Source organism: Xyrauchen texanus, chromosome 9 (assembly GCF_025860055.1).
Source record: "Xyrauchen texanus isolate HMW12.3.18 chromosome 9, RBS_HiC_50CHRs, whole genome shotgun sequence".
Classification (NCBI taxonomy): Eukaryota; Metazoa; Chordata; class Actinopteri; order Cypriniformes; family Catostomidae; genus Xyrauchen; species Xyrauchen texanus.
The window spans coordinates 31172821-31195790 of record NC_068284.1 but is presented as its reverse complement, the minus strand read 5'-3'; the positions used below and the strand labels follow the sequence as shown (position 1 = coordinate 31195790).

At 37.9% G+C, this 22970-nt stretch overlaps 1 protein-coding gene across 1 annotated transcript; it reads left to right on the top strand.

Annotated features, from left to right (window-relative positions):
* The first annotated feature begins 13791 nt into the window (after nt 1–13791).
* LOC127648733 (V-type proton ATPase 21 kDa proteolipid subunit c'') lies at nt 13792–21827 on the top strand. The gene is made up of 8 exons (XM_052133461.1): nt 13792–14027; nt 14756–14804; nt 14952–15035; nt 16415–16492; nt 17416–17485; nt 17683–17734; nt 17850–18040; nt 20061–21827. Exons 1-8 carry the CDS (start codon nt 13958–13960, stop codon nt 20085–20087), a joined length of 621 nt encoding a protein of 206 aa, XP_051989421.1. The 5' UTR covers nt 13792–13957; the 3' UTR covers nt 20088–21827.
* The last annotated feature ends 1143 nt before the right edge of the window (nt 21828–22970 follow it).

Genomic DNA, 22970 nt, shown 5'->3' with positions numbered 1-22970 from the left:
GGGCAAATTTCGCCGTTTCGCTTCTATTCCACAACACTCCCATAATGTGAGTGACGTTCACTGATTGGGACGATTGGGACCACAGTCGGCTACGATGTATATCGTGCAGTCTGACATAATGTCACACAGTGTGCCATGGCGATATCAGTGTGTTCATATCATACAGTCTGACAAGCAACAATCGTAAAGGACTATTATAAATTGTACAGTGTGCACCTGCCTTTAAATGACTGACTCTACTGATTTATCGAAGGGTCGTATTCATTCAGCGTGTGAAACCAATTATATTCTCCTTCACAGCCTGCACTCAGATGCTATTGGCTTGTGTTATAGTCAGTCTTTACAGGCATGAAAAGCAGTAGAGCTCATTGGCACTTGGCTCATTGAAAGGGAGAGACGTCAGTGAATGAGAACGAGAAATATAAAACAGTGTATGGAGGTGAACAAGAACAATTTGTTCACTTAAAAAGATTTGTTCAAAAAGACTGATTTGTTCAATGCCGTTGGCAACTAAAATTAGTTTTGATTGATGCTGCATCCACACCACTAGGTGTCAGTCTAAGTTTACAACATTATATTAGCATGCATAACATAAACATAAATAACTTGTGTGCACCTCTACGTGATCAATGCTAGCATCATAATTGCAAAAGGATGTGTCTGAGGTTTGGTTAATAGATACTGAGGTCACAGGGACATAATGTCTGTCATATCTGCCAGTTCAAGTAGTGGTGGTGGCATAGTGAGCTAAAGCACATGACTGGTGATCAGAAAGTCGTTGGTTCGATCCCCACAGCCACCACCATTGTGTCCTTGAGCAAGGCACTTAACTCCAGGTTGCTCTGGGGGGATTGTCCCTGTAATAAGTGCTCTGTAAGTCACTTTGGATAAAAGCATCTGCCAAATGCATAAATGTAAAAGGTTCAAGTAAGCTTTTTAACATTCATCCTGCAGTGGCATTCAGAATTACAACTTAATCATCATTGTTAATGCACTCAATGGGTGGACAAAAGAAGACTCTTATTGTTACATAATGTTTAACCTCTGAACTTCCATTCCTACAAAACACAGTCATAGCTCTTGTTATGGTATATTGATGTGAACTCAATAAATGCAATACAATAGCAAAGTATAATTTTCTATTTTGAGCTTTTTTCTCAAAAGGAGCATCTGATTAACAGGAGCCCTTACTGATTCTGATAAATTATGTAATACAGCATATTACGTGTCTATTCAAAATGTTTTTAAGAATTTTAATTGTCATCTATAATTGGGGAAATTTTCACTACCATTCACTCATGTATAGCACTTATGCATATTGTAGAAATGTATGCAGTTCATAACCATCTGCTTCCTTTTGCCTGACAATCAGTGAGGAGTAATGCACCCTTAGTAGTAATAGTAGTATCTCACTCTCTGTTCACCACAAAGTGGATTTGTTTCGCCAGCAGTGTTCTTTGATTTTTAAGACTTTTACTCATTCCACTTATTGCAGAAGTGTGTTTCTATCAATTTAACTGAAAAGGACAGCTCAGAATCTAAGAATAGAAATAAAGAACCTAACACAAGATCAAGAAGGTATGTGTGGAGCGGAGGGGGGGGGCGGAGCCGGATCGGAATATCGTGCGCCCAGTCCCCAATCGGCCTGATGAGGCGCGTGAGGGATAAAGGCGGCCGGTGACGATTGTTCGAGAGAGAGAGAATTACGGGCATGTCCGTCATGTGTGTTTGTTTATGTGTTTTTGAGTTTTCATTAAATTATTATTTATATTGACAAGCCGGTTCTCGCCTCCTCCTTGCCCATCCTTTAACTGTTTTACATTGGTGCCAAAACCCGGGAAGGAGGAGGGATGGCCGTCGCAGAGTCCTCGACACTGCCGTCCACCCAGGGGAGCGCCGCTGCCATCTGCCGGGTGACGGAGTAGCCCGACCGTCCGGATGCGGGGTACGGCCGTCGTCCGCGGAGGGGTCGAGGGAAGACCGCCGTCCGTGAGGGGAGGAGGGAAGAAACTCTCCGACCGCCCGGAGCGGTAGAGCCGCTGCCAGGGGCGGAGGAGTGTCCCCATTTGCCGCCAGAAAAGCGGAGGCATGTTCTACCCGCTGGGGGTCGACGGTTTCACTCCGGTTCGCCCGGGGGTGGAGCGGCTGTCGTCCGCCTGAGTGTGGAGGAGTGTTCGAGGACCACGCGACGGTACATCAGAGAACCGGTGAGTGAGCTTTTTCTCTCTCTCCTCTCTCTCTCTCTCCCTTTCGCACCGTGTTGGCCTTTTCCCTCGCCTATTTTGTTGTTGTTTTTCCCCTCCTGTCTCCTCCCAGCACGAGGAAGGCGGGGATGACCACGCGGGACGCGAGATACACCCCGCCCCAGGGATGGGGGGGGGTGTACGTCATGCCGGTGGCACCCCGGCCTGAGATAACGCTGGGAGCAGTGTGGAGCGGAGGGGGGTGGGGCCGTGTCGGAATATCGCGCGCCCGGTCCCCAATCGGCCCAGGACAACCGGGCAAACAGGAAACAGTCTTTAGGATAGTTCATTAGTTTAACATAGGCATGTCCACAGGAGACTCAATGCAGGTAGGAATAAACATAGTAGATCCAAAATATAACTTCGAAGTAGAGTGAATATTCTAGGATATTCATAGAGAAATAACAGTCAGGAATCAAACAAGGAAAGTCTCTTTTTCAATATAAACAGCACTCGTAAAAAAAATATATCTGAAGTCCAATCTGAGACACAAATAACATCCAGAAAAACATACAAATAGTCCATGAGTGTACAGAGAGTAACTATTACAACATTCAAAGTCAGACAAAGACTGATTGTTAATGCTGTGTTTTTAAAGCACACCAAACCTCCACTAACAAGCATCTGATGAGGCTCTTTAATGCTCTGGGAAGCACGAGGAGGCAAACGAGGTAGATGAGTAAGTCTAAATGTTTCCAATTTATGCAAAGAATACAAAAGCCCCAACATGGAGTGGATAGATATAGTAGAAATATATATAGAGAGAGAAAATTACTCCTCAAAAAAGTCAGTAAGAAGCTTTCTCTTCCCGACTGCGAGTGGAGGTTTATTATTCAATTTATTTTAGCTAAAGTTAGCTTCACCGGAGCTGTGCCAAGCAAGCAGTCATGTCAGCGATGTCATGCGCTTGTAGCCTGTTGGGAAGAGTGAAATATTAATAGTATTTTATTTCTATGTAATGAAAAACTATTTTGCCATGAGTTAAAGACATTTGGTTTCATTATTTATTAAATACCTATAAGGGTTATGCAATGCTATTGTTGGTAGGAACTATCAAATAAGGTGTTTTGTTCAAGTGGGATGCTTATCGGTGTTGCGCGCTATGCCTTTGGGGAGTGCGTGAGTTACATCAGCTTCAGACTGCGAATGGACACTGGTGAGGCAAGACACACATTTTCCCCTTCTCTTCTTCCAGTCAGTATTGTATTTAACATGGGAAGAAGTTAGCGCAAGGGATGTTTCTCTGATCAAGTGTCCCATATGTTTCCAGGGTCAATGAATGGAGGTGATTTGAAGCTATCCTGCTGTCTCCGGTCTGAAATTTCTTATGGATCTGCTACATAAAACTGGTGCCGTGACCTTCTTGGATACAACTGATCAGCCGCAGCTGATCACCGGGTGTTGTCCGTCTATGTGGAACTGTTGCTGTGAATTCCCTGGATTCAGCAAGCTGGCCGCAGTCGTCTGCTAGGTGTCTTGGCGTGGATCGAGTCCTATCTTCCATTGTCAGCTAATGAACTTTCCTCATTACAGTTACATTCAGTTTTCTCTTACATTCTTAAGACATTGTTTTTTGAATCAGACATAGAATCATTAAGACACTATGCAAGTGACCAGTACGGACATTAAGATGTACAACATGTCTACACCAGTATTGGGGAGGGTTAGAGGTTTCATCAGTTCAGATGGTGTTGTGAGACGTTAAGAAAATGATCAAATAATTCAATTTGGGATTTTCACAAATGGGGGGACAAGTCAACTCTGGTGCTTCATCTTTTGCACCTGCCCCAATCAGTGATGATACTCGTTTGCAGATAGCAGAGCTACTCGAGGAGCTTAGTAGCCAAATTGGAGATAGTATTTTGGACCGGCTCTTAACTGATCGAACTCCTTCTTCTCTGGTCCATCAGATCCCAGAGACAGTTCAAAGCGAGCCAGCTAGCACTACTCTTGACTTATCCAGGTTGAATCTGATTGTACGATCTGACAATAAAGAACCTCCCATTTTCCATGGTGATGGTAAAGATAAACACACTGTTCATGAGTGGATAGAGTTAATGGAGGCATATTTACAAAAGTGTGATTGGATGAGGTTCTGAACCACCTTTTGGGTAGAGCTATAAACATTGTCAAAGTAGGGCTAAAAAGTAATCCCTCACCTGATATGATTGTTACCCCTGAAACCATTTACAAAACGCTCACACAGTCAGAAAAAGGGCTGGCAGATTGGTAAAACCAGTTAATAGATTGATTCAAATTATGACCCAGACCCATACTGCGTAGTCCTTCCCTCAGCCTTCTAAGGTCAAAAGCTTCTTAAGTGGGAGTTATGATTTCCCATGTCAGTGTTATTCATCTGGAATACAATATAAGTGGTGATCATTTTGAGTATCGGTGAAGTAGTGTTCATGGCACTTCTTTTTGTGTGTGGACACTTGAGAGTCACTCTCCCAGTGAGTTGGGATACTGTGATTTTGTCAAAGTGTGATCACATCCCCAGTGTCATTTAGTCACTAGTGTTTGACTAGTTTTGTGAAGTTTAGGGGGGGTGAATATAGCCTGTTGCAGGGTTGGACTGGTAATTTGGCATACCGGGCATTTTCCCGGTATGACGACACACTTTTGGGCCAATCAGGGGCAGAATGTCCATCTGGAGAACCGAGTTGGCTGGTGGTTCAGCCAGCGAAACGTGCTGAATTGGCCACGATAAGCAACAATGAGCCGCTGCTTTATGCAGAACAGACCACAAAATGGAGCCGCGATATGAAGAAGGACAGCGAGCCCCCCTCAATTCAAGCATGGAAGAGGACTTATGGTCACCCTAATTTAAGGGTAGATTTGAAAATAGCTAATGATGGGGCAGACCTTACTTTAAAGGGCAGGTTATTCCAAAGTTTTGGAGCTACAACAGAAAAGTTCAATCACCCATTGACTTGCAGCATGAACGGGGGACAGTTAAAGAAGCTTATTACCTGATCTGAGCATTCTTGGAGGAGAGTAAGAATGCAGAAGTTCACTCATGTATTTAGGTGCAAGGCCAGAAAGGACACAAAGACAGCAATTTTAAAATGAATTCTGAATTTAACAGGAAGCGAGTGTAGAGAAGCTAATACAGGGGAAATGTGATCCCTCATTTTAATCCCAGTTAAAAATCTAGCTGCCGCATTTTGAACAATCGATTGAGGCAGATGATATACAGTGAATTGCAGTAATCCAGCAGTGATGTAATAAAAGTATGGATCACAGTTTCTAGGTCTTTTTGAGAGAGAAACTATTTTAGTTTAGGAATAGACCTTAGATTAAAGAAACCTCCCTTAACAACGACACTGATTTGTTTGTAAAAAATTAAAGATGTGTAAAAAATAACCACAAGATTTTTTACATGTTTTTGAATGTTGGAGGAAAGAGAACCTAACTGTGCTTCAAGGGCTGGAGGGGACCTGGAAGAGCCTAAAATAATAACATCAGTTTTTCCATTTTTCATTTAACTGCAAAATAAATTTTCCATCCAACATTTGATGTCCTCAAGTTATTTGAAGAACACTTCAAAAGGGCAGCTACTGTCTGGTCTTACCGGTAAATTAAATTGGGAATCATCAGCATAGAAATGATAAAACATATTATATTTTGGGAAAAAAGAGCCCTGGGGCCGCATATAGAGGGAGAAAAGTAAACTCCCTAAAATGGGCCCCTGGGGCACACCACAAGATAAGCAGGCCGATGTAGTGGAAAAATTCCCAATGCTCACAGAGAAGGACCTATCTCTCATGTAAGAGGCCACCCACTGCAGGGCCACACCCTGAATGCCGACACTCTCCAAAGGATTTAACAGAAAATTATGATCAATAGTATCAAATGCAGCGCTCAGATCCAATAAAACCAAAACTGCATATGATCCAGAGTCCAGTGAAAGTAAAATATCATTAGTAACCTTCAACAGCAATGATTCAGTACTATGTAAAGTTCTGAAACCAGACTGGAAAATGTCTAAAGTATTAAAAGAATTCAAATGAGAATACAGCTGGGACACAACTCTCTAGAGCTTTGAAATAAAAGGTAATTTGGAAATAGGCCTGTAGTTATTGAGCACAGTTGGATCGAGATGAGGTTTCTTAAGCAGAGGGTGCACAACTGCATGTTTAAAACTAGTAGGTACTACTCCATTTACTAGAGAGCTATTAATGATAGCTGTCACATTTGAGCTTACAGTTTCAAAGACATCTTTGAAAAGACGTGCAGGAATAACATCTTACAACTTGAACACTTCCCCTTTAAAACTAAATCAATTAGCTGGGCTGAAGAGAATGGTTGAAATCAAGTGGATACATCAGCAGTGGATTACATTTTAAGAGCTTTATGGATTACTTAATATCTTGGATTTTATTATAAAAAAATTAAGAGCATTCTCACAGGTCTCTAAAAATGGTCTGGACAAGCAACTGAAGAAGGGTTTAGCACAGAATCAATAGTTTTATACATTACTTTAGGCCTGTTTGAATTTTCGGAAATTAATTTAGAGAAGAATTTTCACTGATCTCTGATAACTGATTAGACATGCCTTTAATAAATCATATGAAATCTGGAGTTTATCTTTCTTCCACTAATGCTTTTGTTTTCTGCACACTTGTCTGAGAGAGCGGGTGGAGTCATTTAACCAAGGTTGAGTGACACCCTTACCCCTAACCTTCCTGGGCTTAAGAGGGGCATCAGAAGGACATGATTTGTTAAAAACCTCAACCAGCTCTTCTGTACCCATATCATTAGAGAGAGTATCTATAAAGTGAACCTGATAATAATCTGAAAATAGACTGGCAGTGGAGGAGTGAATAGAACAAGAGTAGCATAGAGGCTGAGAAATAGTAGGTGAAGAACATTTAAAAACAGTTTCAAACACAATTGGAAAATGGTCTGAAATAGCAGCATCAAACATTGCCAGATTGGTTACAGAAAAACCATAAGACCAACCCCAGATCAAGCGTAAGACCCAAATTATGAGTAGGGCCAGAAACTGATTGTGTGAGATTCAGGGTTTCCACCAGGCATACAAAATATTTTACCAAAAGTTTAAATGGACACCAATGGTGGATATTGAAATCCCAGAGAATCAACAGTCACAGCGAGTAACAATGTCAGACAGAAACTCAGAAAATGTATGAATAAAGTCCTTATTGAATTTTGGAGGTCTGTACACTAATGCACATAGAACAGGACCCACGATGTCGATCTTTATTAACAAAACTAAAAAACATGTCCGTAGGCATGTTCATTTACATTAGGGGGGAGTTCGCATAGTGAGGTGAAGTCACCAGAGTTCAGCCAGGTCTCGGTAACAAATAAAAGGTCAAATGAATGTGACATAAAAAAAAGTAATTTAAAATAATATTGTTTGATATCGACCTTGCATTCACAAAGGCCATCTTTATTGTGAGAGGCTCCATAATCCTAGCTCAACACCAGACCAGGTGAGGATGCGGCAAGATGAAAACTAAATTACCGGTATGTTGTAGCTGTCCGGGTAAACAACCGACACCATCTTGCTCAAATTATGCAGAGATCCTTGATGTACTGTAAATACCGTGGACCACGTGCAATTCCCACAGTAGCACACTGATTATAAATTCCAGCAGGAAGATGATATGAGGAATTCAAGTGATTTAAATCCATGGATGAGTACATAAAGACCATATTGGGAAAACTAAGACTGTGTCCGTTGCACAGCAGCATGTTACCAGCCTTGGATGGTGAAGATCACTCCAACACCAACATGACAGAGTGAGTAGCAAATCATAATTAATCATTACCAGCCCATCTGCACACCCAAATTTAGTGTCCGCATTAGCCAGCACACCCAGAGCAGACGAGGCAGAGATCAAGCAGCTTGTTTAGGGCTCCAATCTGGCCCATGAAACAACCGATTGTCCAATTACTCAACAAGGTGGTAAGGGCAAGTTAGGTTGATGGAGTCTTTTTGCCCAGATGGAGATAAAAAATTCAGACCAACCCCGAAGGAGATCCCAAACCAATGAAAAGACAGCAGTCCATAAAGAGACAAAAATATATTTCATGAAAGGTTGCTCCAAGCAAAAAGAATAAAAACATAAAACCACATAAAATAGACCAGAGAGCAGCGGCAGACAAACACACCGGATCAACCGGAAAGGCATTGTTAATTGGTTGTTCTTGTTAATTATTATTATAAAGTGTTACCAACATATACCATTTTTGGTGGGGCCATTTGCATTTCTTTTAGCAACAAAAACAATTCTCTTAAAAATCACTTTGCTTTTTAAAATTGGATTTCAGACAGCAGCAGAGGATTTGCACTCTAATGCTAGACACTGATGTCATGCACTGCATGATCTGGTTTGGGCAAGAGATTAGTGGGCCTGTGACAAGTGGTGCCACTTAAATGTTCATTCGGCACTCTCTCATTATAGCTTTTTTTCAAAGATTGCAAGTATTACACTCTGAACCACAGCTGATTTTCTCCTTAAGCTACAGTAAATAATTGCAGGGACAGTCCTCATGCAGCAGCTTGGGGTTACGATGGACTGATCATACCAGTAGTAACTTTGTTGGGTCACTCATACTTGGGACTGAATCCACAACCTTTCAGTTAGAAGGCCAGATCCTTAATCATCACTAACACCACACCACACCCCTTTTAAAAACATGAGGCAGCTGTGCTGGCTTCATTTACCTGTAACACTGCATAAAAAATGTCTATCAGCTGTAATGAGGTAGTTAAGCTGGTTTTTGTTTGTCATAAAAACATTATTGGAAAGAGCTGATGGGCCATCTAAGTTCTCATTCAAGGACATGTCAGAATGCACATCATAGGAATATTTTTTTCCAGACCCTTTGACAGAGAGTTTCACAGTTTGTGATAAAAAGTCGATTTTCTTCTGCCCTTGACTTACACATGCAATCAAACATGATGTCCTGTGATTAATATATTCCTTCTTCTCAAAGAAACCATTTAAATAAGATTTCAGCTGTTTGGATTTATTATTAACACAGGACTCGTGTGTCCAGTTTAATTAAAGCTTTATGTACAGCTCACCAAAGGGACATTTTCTAAATGAATCTAACATAGAGAACTGAAGAATTGCATCTCTTGATAACATTATGCCCTGACACTGAGAACACATGGGGACTTATGCACCATTCTCTATGTACAGAACACGGCAGCACTTCCTGATGAGTTGGAATAAAACATCATGTTTGCATCATTCAGCCTATATTAATCTTGCGCTTTGGGGCTTCTTATATTGGACATATGTTATTTTCAGCTGAGTGTTTTTAAAATGATCATACATCATATGCTCTCAGAGTTGCACCCTTATTTTGTGACTGTCGCTTTTCCCTCAGTCAAATATGCTGTACAGGCCTTGACACTAATTAACTCCCATTTACTAAAGCTGAAAAGCTTTTGCACTCTGGGTTTTATCTGTGGAGATGTGCCGTGAATGAATAAAACACACTTAGGATATTGATTTGGTTAGATTGTTGTTTGCTCTTCAATTTTCCTCACTTAACCCAGGAAGTTATTTTATTTTAAATGGTCTCTCGTCACCCATCTAGCTATGTAATGCTGTAAAATGCTTTTATATGAGAAGACTCAGCCTCTGTCTCTGGGAAAAATGCAATCTTTAGGTAGTTGGGTGGAATTGAAGACAGTATGCATTTACATAATTTTGCACATTAATACTGTACCTCTAATTAAAACAAACTAATAAAATACAGCTTGCTTTGTCACTTTGGATCAAAGCATTGGAAAAATGCATAAAAGTAAATGTAAATGAATTTCCTTAATAGGCCTTGCCACTGACGTAGGCTAATGCACTTTAATATGTAATTAAAATTCAATATGAAATTCAGCAGTCATATTTCTACGTAGGAAATGTGTATTATGTTATCAGGTCTTATGATCCCCGTAGAGTGTGTGCTGATGGAAGGATTTTCAGCCTGTGTAAATCAGAAACAGTCCCAATAGTATGTGATCATGTCTAAATTTGCCACAATGTAAAAGAGCTAAAGAAAACCTGTCCATAGATTCTCCTCTGTTGACTTCAGTGATGCATTTCCGAGGTACTGTACATACAGCAGAAGAGCGGAAATTGGTGTGAGACGCAGCATCTCCCAGAAGTGCTGAAAATAATACTCCCATGGTGCCTGACCACTTACTGTATAGACAGCTCTGAGAAGAGCTTATATCAATAGTGACTGACTGATAGATACATACAACCTCAACAACATTAACTCTTTAACTGTCACCTTGCAAGGATTCACAAAGGGTGCAGAGAGAATATTTATGACTGTAGTACATGTGACACATTAAATAGTAGCATATATGTGAAAAACTCATTGCCATTCCTATAGCACTCTATTTGTGACTCCAGTTAGGCAATATGAATCAGTTTGAGTGATGCCACTTTTCAGTGGATGGATTTTCACATGGAAAATGCCTGAATTTAGATTTTCCTAATTTGTGTGGATTTGCTGCCATCGTCTGTTTGAGAGATGAATTGCAATAAATGTAAATACATTATTTAATACGTCACTGTTTTGTTCTTTGTCAGACAGTTATGAGAAAAATATATAAATATAAATGATTATGATAATATTTTAATATTATGTTATGAAATTTGAAAGAGACAATTAAAAACTCCCATTCAACTTGATAATGGTGGCACAAAGGTTGCTTTCACGTAAATAAAACTGGTGTTTAAATGTTTAATTTTGTCATACAGGTTATACTTTTTTGTTGTTCAGTATTCTAAAATACAACATTAAAGAAAATTTGTGTAATTTAAAAAAATCTCAAACTTTGGTGTAGCCAGCCTGGGCTGGGGAGTAACGGAATACATTACGCATTTAAAATACAAAATATTAGTAACTGTATTCTACAGTTCAAATTTAAATAATTGTTATTTAGAATACAGTTACATTCAAAAAGTATTTTGATTACTGAAGAGATTATTTTGTTATTTTGTACATTTGTTTCATTTAATATTTATTCCTTTCAGATGGAAAACACTTTCTTGTGATGTGTTACATTCACACGAGCAGACAGAGAAGTAAGTTTTAAGCAAATTTGGAGCAGAAGAAATATAAATAAACCTTGTGTAAATTGTGAGCTTTACGCTAAGCTAAAATGCGAGCTTTACGCTAAGCTAAAATGCTATTTCTAGCCATTTTACATTTTACAGACACGATCGTGTTTTTTTACATCAATAAATTTCATGTTAGATCATAATAATTTTTTTTCTAGTAAGACCTTTGATATTACGGGAAACATCTTGATAATCGTTTTTTTATTGTTTTCCAAATATCTAAAAATCCTTAAAACAAGAACAGTTTTATTGATTTTGTTTTAGAAACAACACTGCATAAGATATTTAGGTTTTTCAGATAATGTATTTTTAACATGTGCATTTTCTCTGACTGTACTGGCAGAGTTTTTATAGTCAAAACTAGTGAAAAAATTACTTGCTGGCCTTGAGTAATCTAACGGAATATGTTACAAATTACATTTTAAAGCATGCATTCTGTAATCAGTAGAGGAATACATTTCCTCAAAAGTAACCTTCCCAACTGGGTATAGCTGATTAGAATTTGCATTTATGGATGGCATTTTTTTGCCAATAATATTATTACATTACCTATATGTTATTTGCTATGATCACAAAGAGAACAGTTACATTTTACATTACAGAATGTTAAAGCAAATTTACATCCAGTTTTTAAGGCAAAAAATCTAAGTAAAAAATTAGAAGAAACGTTTTTTTTTTTTTTTTAACTTATTTCCTTCATTACATTAGCAGAGACAGAGAGGGAGGGAATCACTACTGTACATCATATATATAGTCATATTCATACAGCTGTATTTTTTTTCAATGGTACAATGTGAATTGTATTGAAATTTTTTAGTTTAAGTGTTGCACATTTTTTGTGCAACACTATAGCATCATTACACATGTAATATGAAATCATATGAAAAGAATAGGCTATATTTTACATAAGACCAAATATATTAAAATAAAATAACACACACACACTATATATATTGTATTAAAATATGTAGTTCTATCTGGGACGTCAATTATGACACATTTGAAACTTCATTGGAATCACTGTTTGCTGTGCTGCCAAAGCATGATGTTAAAACAAAGAGAACAGAAACAATATAGTATCCAGTATTTTATTTATATTATAAGTTTTATTTACAAACTGTACATTTGGGTGTCCAGCTATATGACCTGCGCTGCACAAATGCTTGTTTTCCCCATTCGAAATGAATCACTTTATATAAAAAAAAAAATTACAACTAAATGTAATGAAAAACTAAAACTAACCTAAAAAATATTTAAAAAATAAAACTAAACTAAAACTAAAAATTAGAGTAGTGGTGGCGTAGTGTGCTAAAGCACATAGCTTTTAATCAGAAAGTCGCTGGTTCGATCCCCACAACCACCAACATTTTGTCCTTGAGTATGGCACTTAACTCCAGGTTGCTCCGGGGGGATTGTCCCTGTAAGTCGCTTTGGATAAAAGCGTCTGCCAAATGCATGGCATGTAAAATGCATGTAAATGTAAAAATTTAAATAAAATTTAAAAAAAAATGAAACGAAAGTAACCTTATAAAAGCTGTTTTATTCTATATGGAGAGGATCCACACATGGGGGCTGCCATGTTAGAATCACATGGCCAGCCAAATTCTCCTTTAATCTCAGTAACCGTCCTCTTCCTCATTGATTAAAGTAATCATGGCTGACTGTGATTAATACATTTCTACAATGAATGGCTTCTAAAACAAAAAACTATTGATTTCAAATGATGCTGCATCCAAGCCACTAGGTTTCAGTGTAAGTCCAAGATGACACAAAGACAAACGTTACTTAGTACACCTTTACATATTTATCTGTTTCTCACCCGCACTTATAATATCACATCTCAAGAGAATGATTTAACCACTGGAGTCGTATGGATTACTTTTATGCTGCCTTTAAGTGATTTCTGGAGTTTCAAAGGTCTAGTCACCATTCATTTGCATTGCATGGATCTACAGAGCTGAAATATCCTAAAAATCTTTGTTGGTATTCTGCAGAAGAAAGAAAGCCATACACATCTGGGAAGGCATGAAAGTGAGTCAATTAGGATTTTTCTTTTTGGGTGAACTACCATTTTAACATGTATTGAACCTTGGATATTTCTGGGGGTGATTCGTTGCCTTGAAAACATTTTTAATTAGCTTGTTATTATACACTTTGGGTCATAGATATGTATAACTTCCACTAAAAACTCTGTTCAGTCTTCCCAATCTCTCCAAATGATAAATTATTTCTCACAAAAGGAAAGTTATGTCTAGACAAGTCACAATAAAAATACATTTTACAATATAGATCCAAAATGTCACACAAATAATCTATTTTCCAGGGGTCAGGGGAAACAAGCAATGAGCTGGCCGGAGATCAGCGCGGTGTGTCGCTAAAGGAAGAGTGACGTCTATGAGTCACGTGCACAGCTCGAACTCGTCACATGATCAGCTGATGATTCCTTCTTCCCCTCTGATGGATGCCGTTCCGAAGGGCTCACAGGAATCTATTTATCTTCAAAATACAACTCTCCTACTGAAAGTAACGCCACAGTAGCTGTAGGTTTATTCGCGGGAGAAGCATTAGATAGCAAAACTGGCGCTGCTGGTGGAGTGGATGATGAACGGCCACGCAATTTTGTACACTGGGGTCACTTTGGCCTTCTGGACGACCATCCTGATCGTCGGTAAGTGCTAATGAGAGCTGCTGACATATGGACATAACTAACATATGTATGAAAATAATTTTCCGACCTTGAACCATATTGATGCATTTTCCGAGAATTTCCCATTTAAAATGTCACTTTAGTTGGATAGATGTAATCTCTGGCTTACCTCAGCTAGCGTTAGCTGTAGCTAGCACGACTGCGTCAATAATCATTTAAGTTTTATTTTTCATATAATTTAATCGTATTTCTAACACTGTTGACATATATAACATTAGTGTCATCAGAGTTCAATCAGCCGCCAACCATTTAAATGCTGGCGATGTTATTTATACACCTCTTGTGACGAGAATAAATCCTCATTCTGCAAACTTGAGTTTTAATGCCTTTCTAATGTTTGTCTTATCTGGTTTTTCTCGACACGTAGGTTGTAATCGAATAAGAGGAGAATTATAATAACAATACGAATCCTGTGCAAATACATGCATATGTATAATATGTAGCCACCAGCTAATGGGTAGTTAACTGGGCACATGAGGAAGACAGCTCTCACATGAATGTGTGCTTTCACAGATAAACTCTATGAGTCTGCATCATAAAATATAATTATATTGTGCATTTTTGCAATCTTTGAATAATTACTTAATTTATGTTTCAGATAGAAATTCTCTTGCTTTTATATTTTTTAACCTCTGATTTATCTTGAAATGACTGAAACGCTTCTAATCCAGTGGTTTATTTTACTACAGGTATTTGCTATACAATATTTGACCTTGGATTCCGATTTGATGTAGCATGGTAGGTGTTCTGATAGTGTGTCCCTGAACGGCTAACATTTAAAGTGTGTGGGGTTATTTTAAACAGAAAAGATCTTGATTTAATTTCATTTTAATTTTACAATAACAAATGCTCATCATTTTGTTTAAATAACTTTTTCTCTCATAGGTTTTTAACAGAGACTTCCCCCTTTATGTGGGCTAATCTTGGAATTGGCCTGGCTATTTCACTGTCTGTAGTTGGAGCTGCATGGTGAGATTACTGTCCGCTTCCTCTTTTTCTGTCTTGCAAATGGTGACAGCTCAGAATAAACATATGGGAATTTTTGATATGTTGTGATAGTACAATGTTCCATATTCTCTTCTGCAATGCTGTTTAAAAGAGTACCTTAAATAATAGACTTGAATTTGCTTGGGTTTTGTTCTGTTTTTATCATTAGGCTGCAGAACACATGCTTTTTTATTTTATGTCTTTTTTATATCTTCTTAGATGTTTGAAAGCCATTACTTTATCCTTTTTTCACATACCAGTCACTTTGACTGACTTTTGAAATTGATTAAGGGATAAGTCACACTACATTCTCTAATTATTTACTCACTTTCATGCCATCTCAGATGTGTAAGACTTTCTTCTGCAGAACACAAACAAAGGTTTTTAGAATATTTTTTCTGCTCTGTACATCTTTTCAAGGCAAGTGAGTGGTTGCCTGAATATTGAAGCTCTAGAAATCACATAAAGGCAGCATAAAAGTAATCCATACAACTCCAGTGGTTAAATCCATGTCTTATGAAGCAGTGCAATCACTTTGTATGAAAAACAGAGCAATATTTAAATCCTTTTTTACTATAAATCTCTACTTTCACTTTCACAGTGTGGCTTAAATATTGTTATTTTTTTCTTCTTCTTTTTTTTTTCCCCCTTTTCTTTCCAATTTGGCATGCCCAATTCCCAATGCGCTCTAAGTCCACTTGGTGGTGTAGTGACTCGCCTCAATGCAGGTGGCGGAGGACGAATCTCAGTTACCGCCACGTCTGGGACAGTCAGTCCATGCATCTTATCATGTGGCTTGAGCGCTTTACCGTGAAGATCTAGCATGTGTGGAGGCTCACGCTATTCTCCACGGCATCCACACATACAACTCAACACGTGCCCCACTGATAGCGAGAACCATGTTGTAGTGACCATGAGGAGTGTAACCCAACGTGACTACCCACCCTAACAAACGGACCAATTGGGTGCTTAGGAAGCCTGACTGGAATCACTCAGCACTCCCTGGATTCGAACTTGCGACTCCAGGTCTGGTAGTCAGCGTCTTTACTTGCTGAGATACCCAGGCCCCCTGTTGTTCTGTTTTTCACCCACACCTATCATATCACTTCTGAAGACATAGATTTTTATCACAGGAGTCTTATTAATTACTTTTATGCTGCCTTTATGTGAAAGGCTTCAAAGGTTTAGTCACCATTCGCTTGCATTGTATGGACCTACATGGCTGAGACACTCTCCTAGAAAATCTTCATTTGTGTTCTACAGAAGAAAGCCAGACACATACGTGATGGCATGAGGTTGAGTAAATTATGGAATTTTTGGGTGAACTATCCCTTTAAGTATTATGTACTTTGACTCTACAGGGGGATTTACATCACTGGATCCAGTATCATAGGTGGTGGAGTCAAAGCCCCAAGAATCAAGACCAAAAACCTTGTCAGGTAAATGCTGTGTGCTGAAATTTGTTTTTCGAGGCAAACATGCTCCCTTTACTTCCAGATAAAGACAATCAGGGTCCGAAATCAATATTATTCCACATCTGCCAATGGCCATGGTGTTTTTTTGTTGTTGTTGTTTTTTAACTAGCTATGAAACTGTATTTCACATAAAAATAAATAATAAATATTATTGTCTGCTTGGCAATGAAATTATTCTGTGGTTTTTCAGTTATTTGTTTTTGGCAAACAGCCCAGGTCATCTTGTAATTTGCTGCATATTTGACAGTCTCTCTTTGACTGTGCACAATGGACCCTTTTCATATATCCAGGTTTGGAATGCGGAAGTAAATGATAGCATGGTAAACTTGTATAGCAATGAATGGGAGATCACAGCAAATTTATTTTTTGCTTACCTGTTTGCTCCACCAGCAAAATAAAAAATCCACTATTAGGCTTTCACAGCTTTCCAAAAGAAGAAAAAAATAGAGAGTGGTGGATTATGACAGTCAGAAGAGAGAAAGAGGACACATTTTCTGTCACTCTCTCAGCAGCTGTATTAGAAACCTCATTGTAGCTGTGGCAACTAATTTGATACGAATATGATACAGTGTAATGTTAATATTTTACACTAAATTAAATTGCAATTATACAAAAAGTTTTCTAGATTTACGCAGCTAAATTAGGCGGAAAGACATCATCACAATCAATGAAAAGGGTCCATAGCACTGCTTTAGACCATTTGTATCTCTTAATTTGATTGGTTTACATTGCTTTTGTCAGATTTTTAACAGCAAGTGTCAGTCTAATGTAACTATATTACGGGTCTGGTAACTGGTTTTTATTTGCTTGTCAAAGTCTGTCTACTCACATTTGCACTTGGTGACACTGTTTATTAATTCAGGCTTTTTTTGGTTTATTTTTTCTAGCATTATTTTTTGTGAAGCTGTTGCCATTTATGGGATCATCATGGCAATTGTCATTAGCAATATGGCAGAGGTAAGTTAAAATTGAAAGTGTGAAGAAAACTGTTGTAATTTATTTATTTTTAACTGTTATTGGTCTTACTGTGGATTTTACGTTCTGTGTTCTGAAAAGAGACTTGTTTCCTTTATTAGGGTGAGAACAAATGTTTGCCCTGTGTTTTTCTTGGCATGTTTACGACAGTTAATTTTTTTTTTTTATTTGTCATTTAGAGCTTCAGTGGCACAACTCCAGAGACTATTGGGGCAAGGAACTACCAAGCAGGTACATTTAGCTCAAAATGTTGTTTTAAATCACATCTCACCATGAGTGAAGTAATTTCATTTGCTCTGCAGTTCAACCAAATTATATTGATAACACATTGATGGTGCTCTTTCAGGCTACTCCATGTTTGGTGCAGGGCTCACTGTTGGCTTTTCAAACCTCTTCTGTGGCATCTGTGTCGGCATTGTGGGCAGTGGAGCTGCCCTGGCAGATGCTCAGAATGCCAGCCTCTTTGTCAAGATCCTCATTGTTGAGATTTTCGGCAGTGCCATTGGACTGTTTGGAGTGATTGTAGCTATCTTGCAGGCAAGTATTTAAATGGCATTTCTTAATATGTTTCTTCTACTCGTGCAGTATTATAATAGACTGATATGGTCATGGTTCACTAGAAAACAGCTTAGCACAGCAAAACGCTTTCATTCCTGTCCCAGTCTTTCACATTTAATAACATATCAAGAGGCCATGGACTTCTCTTACTTGTTCTTTGACCCCTTACTGACAGTGATAACAGTTTTAAGACAATATATAAGATAGATACAAAACATAACAGGTGCTCACATTTTCTGTGTCCTTTTTGCTTATTTAAAACGGTTTGAAACATTACTGTAATAAACTGCTGTTTTGAAGCATTTGGCCTTTCTAAAGGCGTTCACATACCGGCGAGAAGTGCCACGGTGCATCGTGTCACGGCACATGTATCAAACACAAGACATGTCGTTGTGGTTTAAGTGGCAGACAGTACACACAAAGTTACCAAAGTTTTGAACAAGGCTAGAGTAAATCATATATTTCCATTGATAATGATTTGGGTCGAATATAATGGAAAATATGTGAGTTGCGCTCTGTGGCACGGCAAGATTTTGAGTAACCTTTGGAGTCGTAGGTGGGCACCACCGATAGACGCTGGGCGGCGGCGGTGTGCACATTCATAGAAAACTATTGTTTCGAATTTTAGAATGCTCCATGTCTTCCACCAGATATATTGTCGTCCAAATAATGAACTAGATTTCAAATGTCAACAAGTCTTAAGGCCTGTTCACACATTTCGTGAATATTTGATTATTGACTATTTATTGCAAACTTGATTTTTAAACAAGGCATTTCTATTTTGTTTACATTACGAAAGCAATGAAATTAATATACAAGGTGGCATATATTTTGCATTAAAGTGAGTAAAATCTCTATTGACAGAGAGTAGTATCTGCTATTTGTTTTAAGTGGTAGTTGACAAAGTGCTTTCATTAACCTTGTCCCAACTATTTTTGTCCAGCTTAATTTTCTTTGACTTCATCATTACTTCCCATTGAGCTCTAAATGTCCACTCTCTGGAAAATTAATATTTTATCACAATTTTCCAGTCACATGCTGTAAAATGATCTGACATGTATACTTGAATTTAGATTGAGTGTTTTCAGCCACAGTCATATTAAACCACAGTCAATTCATTTGGATACCTCAATTACAATTTGGCCTCTTAATGTAAAGTTTTTATGGTTTATTCAACCTATGTTCACACCATTAAAGTCCCTGAGAAGTGCTTTAACGAGTGCGATTTGATTTTGTGTTTTAACATATTCCCTACCCTAATTGGGGATGGGACATGTCTAACGGCTCATCACAATTAAAAAAAAAAAGCCAGTAGGCTTTAGTTTTCAGCCATACTGCTCTTGTCAGAGCCCCTGGGGAAACAGCTTTTCCAAAAGTCTTGAGAACCAAACGATGATCTAACTAAACCCGTTGCTGCATGGCAAGCCCGCAGACAAAGTGTGTCGTGGTCTGTGCTTATAACGAGGCTGGAGCCAGAACTAATACAAGCGAGTATGTAAGAGCATCTGATGACTGAGAGGCAATAACAGTGAAATTGGGAAATCTGTTTGGAACGACCCTACAGTATGGATTGTGTTCCCTTGGAAGTGCCCTGCGAAGGCATGATCAGCGCCAGTGATTTAGGGGGAGGGTGCGTTCACGTTCAAGAAAGGATGTGATTGGACAAGGTTTCTCAACATCTATGTGACGTCATGGATGTTCCTGAGACTTCTTAGCTGGAAGAGAGAGGCAGCAGATCTGAAAACATATTTTGTCAATGTTTAGAATTAAACTAGCATATGGATGATCTTAAAGCTAATTGATATGGTCTAAAAGCAGCAAAATTGTATAATTTCACAGGGTCTTTAAGGAGGGTTTTTCATAGTCCTGAGATCAGCACTTAACCATCTAACTAACCAGCACCTAAAAAATGGCATCCTAACCTTGTTTTTTTTTCTTTGTTCGCATATTGATATGTATAGTCATTAACATGCCTATGTTTCTGTTTTTCTTTTTTTAGACCTCAAAAGTAAAAATGGGAGATTAGATGACTGCAAGACCTACATATCAAAGATGCTGTGTTGCTGGTGCAAATGGAGAGTGTAAATACATAGTAAATTATTTAAATGTATTTGTCTGTTTTTAACCATCATTTTCTGAAGATTGAAATACTGTATGCGCACCAATTTGTCTTAAAAGTGCATGGTGATGTCAAATGCAGATCTTTGACACATTTTCACACTTTGTTTGGAAATAAATTAAACATCTCATAATTCTGTAAATTAAAGTATGAAAATATCTAAATGTTTTTGGCCATATATGTCATAAAAGTTTCAAATTTAAATATTAGAATTGTGAGTTATTTTTTATTTTTTTTTAAATCAAGAGGTATTTTATTTGTTAAAAAAATTACCCTGTGTAATGTAACAAATTATCCTGTAACAGACTGTCCATAGACCCAAGATTAGGGTCCGTTTTGAAAAATAAGATGTTATGTTCATAATAATCTCAGATAACAATATATAGTTCGATGTGATTGTTCTGTACAGTGCAGGAAAGTGAAAATTGCATAAGTGGTTCTTTGCATTGAATGGCTGTAAATTGTGAAGTATTCTCTTGATCACTTTATGCAAGAAGTCCTTGTTATAGTGTGAACAGCACCTGGGAAATCCAGTGTGGTTGACCTGATTTCACTATGTGTTGCATTGTTTAATGTAACTTCTGAATTCAAGTAAATGCTATAAGAGATAGTTATACCACAAAAAATGTAAGTATAAAATGAATAAATAAAATCTTATTTCTACCAGTGTAAACCCTCACTTTTCGAAGGGCACTCTTCAGTTCTGGTTGGTTAAAAGTGAGAGGATATAGTAATCTGATGTGTGTACATATTAAAAGAAATAGTTTTTTGTGAAGCATGAGGTTGTTTACCATTCTGTATTTTCCTAGCTGCATGTTGTCTTGTGATTTTTGTTTACTCTGTACTTTGTTTTTTATTTTATTGCAAGCAAAAAGTGCTCTTGGTTCCCAGGACACTGTGGCAAATTCGAAGCTGTATGAAAGATATGTCAAATTTATCTTTGCTGCTCATCTCAGTTATACCTGAAAATGAGTGTCTTGAAGGCAATTACAATGTTCACATGTAAGCAGGCGATTCTGTTTTGGATCGATATTAATTGGCTATAGGTTGTCTTTACATATTGTGAAAATTCTAGCTGTACTCCATCTGAACCACTGCTTATAGAAATCATCATCAAACTTGGCCTTTTTTTAGCTTTTCTGAAATGCTTTTTCTATTATGTATTTGTGAAGTGGCGGTACAAACTAAACCTGATGATTTTACTAACCCCTAAATGCACACACTTCAAAATCAAGATCTGTTTTGAAGCTTAAATGTCTGGTGTTTTACTTAAGATCCCATCTGTATAGCTCTATGGTCTTGTGAATAGTTCCCTGATGACCAAAATCCTCACTCATTTACAAGCAGCAGTCCTACACGGGGACTGCGTTGTGCTGGATTACTTCATGTTTCGTTACATCTGTACATGTTTATTTTGAAACATTCCAAATGAGAGCTGGTTGTAACACTTTGGTGGGCTTCCAGGACCTGGATTGGCTGTCACTAGTGAAGTGGTTCAGGAGTCTTATGGAAAACAACCTCTTACCCATGTCTCCTGTTTCAGTGATTGTGTTAAACATGTTAATGTGGTGATTCCATTGTTTTGATGTGTACAAGTGGATCCTCTTGACTTCATCATTGTCCTTGAAGAAATAAAAGATATGTGGAAAAACAGTTCTACACAATCCATTCAGTTTTTAAACCACAAGAAGCAGTAGCATCACAGTAAATATCAATGGGTTGATTATCACTTTACTAAATAAAATGTATTTATTGGTGCTCCAGTATACCATAGTACATAGGCAATATAGTATCTAGTATATATGTGCTATAGTGTAACTGCAGTGTTCTACAACTGCACATCTTACAAATACATATTTTTACTATTTACACAGCGTTTTGGGTAGGCTATATTAATTAAAAACATCCGGATATGCCTTAATGTAGGAAAATAGATAGATTTGACTATATATTTAGAAAGGGCCTATCACACACACAAAGTACATTTTATACGTGGCAGGTAAAATAGGTTATGTGTCAAAGCAAAAGTGTCAAGATCGAAATCAAACATGTTGGAGAGATGCCAAACTATAAAACCATGTTAATTATTTAGCTAAATAGTAACCATAAATTATTAAATTAAACATGATATACTTATACATCTGAATTTGTTAATTTAATCATGATCACATTATTTGGTAGCTCTGATCATCCACCAGATGGCGCCAAAGGACTCCACACCGTTTCACGGCTTTCGGGTTAAGAGTAGCGCCATTTGTTTTTGACGGTATGCATACGATGCTCAAAAAAATACTGCATACTGCAACAAATGTACTTGCTTGGAGAAGAAATTATAAAGAGAGTAAACAATTTGGGTCAGGTCACACAGTCTCGGATACAGGTTTGGGCTTCAATTTAAAGGAATAGTTCACCCAAAAATGAAAATGCTCTCATCATTAACTCACCCTCATGCCATCCCAGATGTGTAAGACTTTCTCTCTCAACACAAATTAAGATTTTTTGAAAAAAATATCTCAGCTCTGGTCCTCACAATGCAAGTAAATGGATACCAAAATTTTAAGGTCCAAAAAGCATATAAAGCTAGCATAAATGTAATCCATAAGACACCAGTGGTTAATGGTGCCTTCACATGCTCTGAATTATCGTAAAAAGTTTTCCATTCTGAATTGGCTCATGAATGACCCCTCAAGTTGTAATTACGAAAAAGTAACTCATAGATAATTTTGATCCCTGAGTTTCTGAGATGTGAACAGTTGTAAACTTTCAACATGGCGGAGGAGACTAAAGTTT